Genomic DNA, 9,960 nt, shown 5'->3' with positions numbered 1-9,960 from the left:
AGCAATGCTTCAGCCTCAAGTAAGTGTCACATCAGATTGATTTTTAGCATCTTAAATGCTCACACTTCCTTTTGGCAATATGTGGTTGGATCTCTGAACACGATGGGAGCCTTCTGTTTGACCCAATTTGACCAGATTAAAAGCAGATATACAGGTCAGGAACTCTCCATGTTTCAAGGCATAATTGTATCTACTTTTCTAATTATCTGGTTCCTATAGAATGCTTTGTTCCATGATGTAAGTACCTATTAAGCCAAGTTGAAATATTGATCCTGTTGTACAGAGATGAAGTCATTTGCCTGAAATCACAAAGCTTACCCCAGTAACAACAGATCTAGCCGTGAGCCCCAGTCTTACCATTCTTTTCATCATGTGGTCAAACATGTAATAGAGTCAAAAACCTCATTTAACCATGTCTTATCACACATCATGCTGTACAAGCACAAAATCAGGTTTCTCTGCAAAGCTTTAGTTTAGAGATCAGGTCTAGGTCATGAGTGTAAAGGTGCTAATGCTACAGATAGCATTCAAAAGGACATACTGAAGTAATTTGCTGGAACAAAGCCCATAGCAGAAGACAGGGCTTGTCAGCACTCTTGTAGCAGTATTGAATAAGGCAACATTATTTCCCCAGCAAGGAAGCATTGACTAAAGTCATTGGAATGGACTCGCTGTGTTGAAGGATACAGAACATTCATACTTTCATTGCCTGTGAGAAATACCACAGACTTCTTTTCCAGCTATGTCACTGCCCAATGACTTCATACTCAGAAGACTGCCTCAGTTTTGTCATCCACAGAATAGCGAAAATTATGTTGACTATCTTTGCAAAACACATAGAGATCTGTTGTGGGAAAGGCTTACATAATCCCAAAATATCATTTATCATTAGGCAATTGGTAGTTGATACAGATAATTCAGATTGCTACTGTGGTTTTTCCCTGTGCTGTTCAAGTGAATCTTCTGCCAGCCCCCATCAGGAAGCAATGTGTGAGTTTGATTATGTTTTTGATAAGGTGTAGCATCTCCACACCTTGTCTCACTATCCTGCCTCCCCTGAGACCTGGCGGGAGTAGAGATAAAGTGACTAGAGTGCAAAGAGAGTTCTGAAAATGGGAGGAGTGTAAATTCAGGGAATCCACCTCAAATCCCTACCCCACCTCTTCCCACCATCTCCCACTTCCCGCCCCCAGCTTCGGCCTGCTGCCTTAAACTGCTGCCTCCCCGTGCTAGGTTAAGCAGTCTCAGCTGCTGAGTGCACAGTTGCGCCGGGCAGCCTGTGGTGGGACAGACATGATGGGCCTGAGGCTGGGCAGCTGGACTCCCCTGGGGTCTCTCCTCTCCCTGCTTTTTTCTACCACCATGGCCGTAAGTGAAGAGACAGCGTTTAGGAAATGTGTTAGCGCAGAAAGTGGTGTTGGAGAAAATCCACTAAAAATGGGTCTCTTTCTTCTCTTCAGCACATTGCTACCAGAGAAAACTGCTGCATACTGGATGACAGATTTGTAAGTACCTGAACAATTTTCTTTTATCTTAAGAATGTAACTAAAGCTTTCCTATGATTATTAACTAGCATTATCATTTGAACCTCATTGTTTTGAGTACTTATTAAGTGTGCCTTGCTTAAACTATTATTTATTGATAGCAGTATATGCTTGGTGAAAGTGTACAGGAGGCTGCATTGTGGATGAAAGCATATATCCAGCAGATGCTACAATAATGGCATGCACTGTTTTCTTGCTATTTTGTGCATATAATGTGAAAGTAAACTGTCTCTGAAAATTCAAATAAAGCAGACAATGCCTGCCCTTTCTTTTCCTTTATCATTTATGTCAGCAGTGTCAGAAGGTTCCTCTGCCCAAAAAATATTCTGTTCTGCTTTCTTTGCCCCTGAAACATTGCCAACTATTTATCTTTACTCCTTAGGGTAGCTTCTGCCCAACAACTTGTGGTATTGCAGATTTCCTTAATAAATACCATCCCACTGTGGATAATGACCTGCAGGAAATGGAGAGAATTTTGCAGCGGATTTCTAATGCCACAGTAACAGCAGACCATCTGATTCAACACATCCAAGGCCTCTATCCTTCAGACAAGCAGACATTACCGAGTGAGCATATAAAAATGAGTACACAACTGAAACATATTATGTATGTGGTTTTCTTTTGTAAATTTGCCTAACTACAATTATTTTGTACCTTTTCCGTTTTACAGATTCAATTGATGATTTCACTCAAAGGTCCAGGAAAATAATTGAAGAAATTATCAGATATGAAAACACTATATTGTCTCATGAAACTACTATACAGTAGGTATCTTCCATTTCTTTTATCAGTGACAATATAAATTGTTTTGTCAAGTGCCAAAAAGCCTCTCTCAGAAAGGTTTTTTGTGCTCTTGTGAACAGTTCTTCCCACACTGGCATTAGTAGCTACCTAACAAGACACAGAAAAATCACAAGGATCTGATACTGAATCATCTGCTTACCTGGATTAACCATTAATTGTGCAAGAAGTGCAAGATAAGAAAGTCATGAAGCCTGGCAATATCTTTATTTATGTTTCTCCTGCTGTGCCAGCTATCCCTAGATTTTTTTTCATGACTTTTGGAGGTCATGAGTTCTTGATGTAAAGCAGATATGTGGAATGTTTGTGCAATCATTCACTCTGGCCAATTTTGCTGCATATATCCATGAAAAATACCTCAGTTGCCTGGTTCTAAATCATAAGTAACTATAAATTCAGTGATAGTATTTTATAAGTTGACACTGGAAATAAAATTGAAAACATCATTAATGTTTCTAAATCTTAAAGATATGTCTTTTGACAGATCTCCACTTCTATGACATTATGTCAAAGTGTCAGATTAGGCATTATTACACTTACAGCAGTTTATTTAGAGCACTTATGTTTTAGAAATACATCCATAATTAAAGAGGAGTTTATCATTTACTTCAAGAGAGCAAAGTAAAACTTTCCATGGAGTTATATTCATACATTAATTACTGGTTAGAGTTTTGCTGATTAGAGTCAAGTTTTGCATATTGTTATGTTTCACATGAGGTTAAGCATGTACTTTTCTATGTTGCCTGTCCTTAACTCCAAATACCAGTGCTAACAGAGGCACCCTGTTTTACAGGGGTGCATGTAGCAGCACGTTAGATACATGAGGCATGTGTCCAGAGAAATAAATATATATTATACATTCTCCAACAGTGGATACAACAACCCATTTTTATGTCTCTCTGTCCAGACAGTTGACAGATACACATATAATGAATGGCAACAGGATCACAGAGCTGAAAGAGAAGATTGCCCAGCTTGAGTTACTCTGTCAGGAGCCGTGCAAGGACAGGGCTGAAATTCAGGAGACAACTGGAAGAGGTGTGCAAAATGCTTCCTCTATGGTGGAGGATTAATTCAGCTACAAGTGCTGCCGCTTGGCATGACAGCAGTGATTTACTCGTTATCTTATGGGTCATAGACTTCTGCAAAGATACATAAAATGGCTAATTATAAAACCAGTCAGTACAAGTTAGATGCTCTGCAGGCCAGGATTCTGGTGGAACATAGTTCTTGCTTGGCCTTTTTGCCCAAAATACGATTATCCTGAAATGTGGGCTAAACATGAGGGGTGTGAGTTTCCATGATTTGGGACAAAGAGAAGATAACTCATTATCACATTTCTACTAAGCCACGTGGAAAAAAATTGCTATTCTGTTAGGTCCAGAAGTGTCTGTCTTTGTTGCTGTAGAAATTAATGCAATGATTTTTTTAAGCTGCTTAAACTCTACATGAGACTAAATTCATATTCACCTTACACAAGTGCTGTGACCTTTGGTAGGATTTTTTTATGGCAATGACATGGAAGTATGTAGACTAAATAGCTTTGCAATACTTTGCAACAATGGTATTTTAAAAAGCTTGTACTAAGAAAGTTACAATATAAAATAAATGTGAGGATAAGATTGTAGCTACATTGAACATTATCTTTACTTCAGATTGTCAAGACATTGCAAATAAAGGTGCAAGGAAAAGTGGTTTGTACTTTATCAAGCCTCAAAGAGCCAAGCAGTCATTCCTAGTCTACTGCGAGATTGACTCATATGGCAACGGCTGGACAGTACTACAAAGGGTATGCCACTTATGTATTATTGCTATAAACAAACTTACTGCATCAGCACTGTTTTTATTTACCTACATATGATACACATCTTTTTGACTGAGGTTTTCTTATTTGTTTGGTTTTGGTGTTCTTGGCTTCTTTCCCCAGAGACTGGATGGGAGTGAAGACTTCAGTAAAAATTGGGTTCAGTACAAGGAAGGATTTGGACATCTGTCTCCAGATGACACCACTGAGTTCTGGCTGGGCAATGAAAAGATGCATTTAATAACTACACAGTCCACTCTTCCATACACCTTACGTATAGAGCTGGAGGACTGGAGTGGCAAAAAAAGGTATATGCTTGTGATGCTTCTGAAAATAACAGCTTCAAACCTACTGCTCCCACTGTTTCATCAGTTTGTACTAATAAAAGTTCGCTCCTAAAAAATTATGAACCCGTGGACCAGCTAACATGTGCATGGAACTGCTTTGGCTCCTGAACTTACAGCTGTGACAGCAGTCACTGGGTGTGACTTGTTGCCAGGCACACATGCCTGTCAGAAGGCCACATGCTGTCAGCAGTCATTTATTAGGCAGAAGGAATCTGTTTCTTCTCTTCAAGTTTCTTTGTCTTACATATCTTATGGACTAAATTATCATTATAGGTCCCTTCTATTCTGTTCTGTTCTGTCCTATTATTTTATTTTTTTATTTCTATCATGAACCTGGGAGATTATATATATATATATACATGTGTGTGTCTTCGTTGATAGTGTAGATACTTCATATATCACTGAAGACTAGCAGTCAGAAAATATGTCTGATACTGGAGGACAAAAGTTGATTGGATGTGTGTCACTGAACTGAGGCCCACAGTCACATAAAAACAATTCCTTTTAAAATGCTAGGATGAAATAATGCCTTTTTCTGCAGTTTTAACACATGTATTTTTATTTGTGCATGTGCTGGGAATGCAGCATGTGCTTATTCAGCATTGCTCTCCGTTCACAGCACTGCTGACTATGCTGTATTCAGAGTGGGAAGTGAAGAAGACAAGTATCGACTGACTTACGCCTACTTCATTGGGGGTGAAGCTGGGGATGCCTTTGACGGATATGATTTTGGAGATGACCCAAGTGATAAATCCTATACCTACCACAATGGCATGCGGTTCAGTACTCATGACAATGACAATGATAACTATGAAGGCAACTGTGCTGAGCAAGATGGATCTGGGTGGTGGATGAATAGATGCCATGCTGGCCACCTCAATGGCAAATATTATGTAGGTAAGGTGTCTTCTAAGTGCTTATAATCCAGGGCACCACATTTCAATGACAAAGGAAAATGAGTCACATTTATAGAGTACACTTTGCCTTCTGGATTTTCCAAAGCTGGCATAGCTCATTTTTTGCGATGACTGTTAACACCAGTAGTAGGAATTTATGACTGCTCTCCATTCCGAAGTGGGAGAATCAAAATTGGAGGAGAAAGGTGGTGAACAGGGTCTGTTTGGACACCCAGGGATGCCATGGAGGTGTCAGGACCAGAAAAATGTATGGGCACAGTAACTACGTTAGAAAGCAACCAACTGTTTTGCTCCAATTGGTGTTTCTTAGGTGGCGTGTACACATCAGAAGATGCTGGTCCATCTGGATTTGACAATGGCATTATTTGGGCAACCTGGCGTGACCGGTGGTACTCCATGAAGAAATCTGCAATGAAAATCATCCCATTCAACAGACTGTCAGTAGATGGACAGCAGCACAACTTAGGCAATGTCAAACAGGTTCGACCAAAGGGCTGAAGAGATACTTAAAATGAACACAGAACATTGTAATAATTTCAAACACTGAGCATGGACAGCTGAAGCTAAGCCCACTGCATCTTGGAGAAGTTGGCTTTGTTTACCATTTTGTCACAGAAGTATTAGTACATTGATTTTAGTGCACCTTATACATTACAGTTTCTTTTAATGGATGGATGGATGGATGGATAGATGGACAGATAGATAGATAGATAGATAGATAGATAGACGCATAGTCTTTAATAGTCCCTTGCCTTTGTGTATTTTAAATGCTACATTTTTAGTTCCGAACCAGTATAACTATGTATGAACACTATCAACATGTCATCATAGTCTTACGTACTTCTTTCATTAGAAGAATATTAATATTCTCTTTTTTTTTTCTGTTTTAGGTTGGAGATGCATAAAGGACAATGTGGCAAAGACAAGTCTGAACAGGAAAAGCAAATCTTTTCTGTCTTTGACACTGAACTTATTAAACATTACACAGTTCAGTTTTGACTATAAGATACTCATTGACTGTAAGATACTCAAACCTTTCTGTGAGCAGTGCTTACCTCTGTAGATGGTTGTTTTTTCTGTACACATTCTCAATACATTTTTGATTGTTACAAAAAAAGTCTGAGTTTGTTATCTGTGGTCCACAGCAGGCCAAACAAGACAAAGAAAACTTTTGATAGTTGGATCAAACCTATTTGATTCAGTCATTCCTGAATTTCACACCAGCAGTTTCTGCTCTTTGTTAAGAGGCGTGTGTTTGACCTATTTCTCCATAAATGTGAATAGTATCCATAAATTTTCAAGTTTTCTAATAAAGTTGTTTGGTGACATAGATCAAAGTACATAGCAGCTTGAAAGTAGTCTATTTTACTGCTGAAGACTTAGCTTACCACAAAATTATTAATACATTTTCAGGTGGGATGTTCTAGGTAGTATCAATGACCAAGAACAGATATTTTACTCCAGACCATACATATTAACAGGTTTCTCAAATTTTACTCAGAATAAGTTTCATTTGCTATATGACACAGAGTAGTACACTGTACAGCTGTTATTCCCATATACCCCTCTTTTTTTTTCACCAATATTTAAAAATTACTTCAATGTATTCAGTGGAATGGAACCAAAAAATGTTAAAATTTTCAGCAGAAATTAATTGCATTAAACTTGAATTTTCTTTCTCTAGATCTGAAAATAATTTGCCATGTGACCCATATAAGCAAATCCACAACACAGATCATGACCAGCAAAGAGTTTGCAATGCTGTCTGAATGTATGTCCTCAAAATCTGATGAGCACATTTGAGGGGTGTGTAATCAAACCCCTCAGGTGTGCAACATTTGTGGATAAATTGCTCAATGAAAGATACACTCAGAGATAGAAATTATCACTATCTCAAGCTGATGCATTAAGAAGTGAAATGGGAAGTGTATCCTGGTCTTTATTTTTAGCTACTTTTGAAAGACCAGAACTTTGCCTGGTATAGCACATTCAAGTCCTTTATTTTAGAGACAGGAGGACATTGCAGTGATGTAAGAGACCTTACAGTCAGTTCATGCTGCCTGAACATTTTCCAGTTTTGAGGCCCAAATGTGTCTTGAGGCTGGTGCTGAGTATCTTCCCTGGATCTGAGTCTCTACAGCATGATAAACTGCCTATTCCCTCTCATTTTCACTAAAATTTTGGCATTGTCAAATCTTTACTCTTGGGCCAAAATCTAAGAGAGAATGAGAGAAGAGAAGAAGGTATTATTACCTAGGGTCAGATGAGGTTAACAGCAACTTAAAAAGAGGGATGACCCCTCCACACCACTGAACTGGTATATTTGCACACCTCTGTTGCACCCAAGCAACCAGCAATGATGCACAGCTCACTGCCAGACTAGATACTCAATTCCTCACCAAGCAAAGCAGTTTTCCTGAACATTTTGTGCTGTAAGGCCTCTCCCATGGCTCCATGGAGCTGAAGCAGTATGTGTAGAGAAGCTGGAGAGAAAGATGCAAGGGAAGGGTTGGCAAGCCTAGTCTTCTGATTCTGCAAACAGCCACTTGAGTAGCATTGATTGAGTTGCTTCCACTTTCTGTTTTCAATTTATGCTACCTATGACATGATAAGTTGATATTATTTATATATTTTCAACATGGGTTAAAAAAGTATTCCTTTCACATCTGTCACTTTGATATCTGTATTTACATCTCTGTTAGGTCAGAATTGTTATTTCCTCTCCTGGTTTAGATTTTGGCTGCAATTTGATGACAATCTGTAATTACACACATTTCATGGATATGAGCTGGCATTTTACAGGTTTCTCACCATAACTAAGATCGGCTTACTCTTCCAGTTGGTTTGTTGATGGGTGTCTTTAAGTTTTCACAAATCATTTTAACCTCTGAAGAGGAGCATTTGCTCCCTGGGTCAGAAGGGTCAGAGTCAGCAAACCCAAGAAGCCTAATCTTTCAGTGAGGTCCTATGCCAGAGTTAATCAGTGAGACTTCAGGATTCCAGCCCACTGTTGTGTTCTCTGGGCCCTGAAAGAAATCTGGCAAGACTCATGCCTCTGAACCTCCTTCCTATGGTATCAAATCCCCTATCTATCAGAAAGAGGTCAGAAAAGACTTCCTGTTTCTTTTACCTCTTAAAAATAGAATAATACTCTTAGTATTATTTTTTGACCCTTAGACCATAGCCCATAGTAAAAGTTACCTGTATTTAGAAAAGTCTGTACTTCTCACTTTATAAAAATTTATTAAAGGATTTTGTGGCCTTTCTTTCACACCTTGACCTTGCAGTGATTCTTCCAAAGAATGCTGTAGCACAAAATAGGAATCTCACTCCAAAGGCAAGGGAAAAAAAGTGAATGAGGAAGAGATAGAGGAAGGAAGAATCAAATAAATTGGATGGACTACAGGACTTCTGGGTCTCTCAGTTCTGGCATATTGCATGGGAAAAATGTGGGACAAAGTGCTGGGACTGACTAGTAATGACTTCAAAAGGGTTTGGCAGTCTCAGGAGCATATGAAGAGAGTGAAGTTGAGAGCTGAGTCTGAAAGAATGAAGTCTAAGAAAAAGCATCCATAGATGGGTCATGAATGAGCAGGTAGAAGCAGAAGGCACCACTTGGAAATTTATGGTAGGGCAGGAGACAGACAGTGCTGGGCAAGCAAGGTGAGGCTCACATCTCTAGGGCATAAAAAGCACCTCTAAATCCCAAATTCCCCAACTGTTACTGTGGCATTCAGCCAAGAGCAGGACAGATGAAGTAGTGAGCTGCACTTCTGTCCTTTGATCCTGAATTAAAGTTAAATCCAAAGTTTATCTAGCTCTTGGCCTCCAGTCTTTCAAACAAACACCAGCAGAAGTGACTGAATGATTGCAACATGAAAGCAGAGATACAGGCTGAAGGTCAGGCACAGATTCAGCCCCTAACTGTAAAGCCTGAGAAGCTCCTCCTTCCTTCCTCCATCTTCCCCCAGCAGTTGCCTTAGCAGCAACCAGGAAACTCCTCATAGCTTACCTAATGTTGGTGATCAGATATAAATTTTTTTTCCAGTCCCTCTAGCCTTGGTGGCTGAGTTTTACTTGGACCAGAGTTAAGTTTACTGTGTTTGAGTGTCACCAAAGACCTGTGCCATCCTTCAGGGTCAGAAGAGGTCTGGAACATGCTGTCTGCCATGTCCCCTGTTACCCTGGTGACCTGTGCCTGGAACACTACCTAGCACATTGTCACATCGTCTGTCAGCATGGCTGAAAAGGCAGACATTCTTCTGATTTATGTGTTCTTACTACTGTTGATTTTTAAGGGGTACTAAATTACAAATATAATGTTATTATTGATGATCACAAAATCAAGCATTGACAAACTGGGAAAAGTTAGAACCAAAGGGACGTATCCAATCTGCATTATGAAGGATGCTTTAGTTGTTGCATAGATTGTAACACAGAGTTAGCAAGACAGGGTGGGGCACAGTGGCCCCTTACTTACAGCTGATACCCTGCAGAATTAGTGCTGTTCCTGCCCTGATCACCCAATTCATGTGGGACCAGAGGCA

General features: G+C 39.5%; 1 protein-coding gene across 1 annotated transcript; it reads left to right on the top strand.

The window, feature by feature from the left end:
• Positions 1-1,113: 1,113 nt before the first annotated feature.
• FGG (fibrinogen gamma chain) lies at positions 1,114-6,753 on the top strand. The gene is made up of 10 exons (XM_056489138.1): positions 1,114-1,368; positions 1,461-1,505; positions 1,927-2,110; positions 2,215-2,308; positions 3,253-3,383; positions 4,001-4,134; positions 4,273-4,457; positions 5,116-5,393; positions 5,724-5,893; positions 6,304-6,753. The coding sequence occupies exons 1-10, from the start codon at positions 1,294-1,296 to the stop codon at positions 6,316-6,318; spliced, it is 1,311 nt and encodes a 436-aa protein (XP_056345113.1). The 5' UTR covers positions 1,114-1,293; the 3' UTR covers positions 6,319-6,753.
• Positions 6,754-9,960: the final 3,207 nt, after the last annotated feature.

Source organism: Oenanthe melanoleuca, chromosome 4, assembly GCF_029582105.1.
Source record: "Oenanthe melanoleuca isolate GR-GAL-2019-014 chromosome 4, OMel1.0, whole genome shotgun sequence".
NCBI lineage: Eukaryota > Metazoa > Chordata > Aves > Passeriformes > Muscicapidae > Oenanthe > Oenanthe melanoleuca.
Note: the sequence above shows the minus strand (reverse complement) of the source record. Positions and strands in the feature narration are given on the sequence as shown.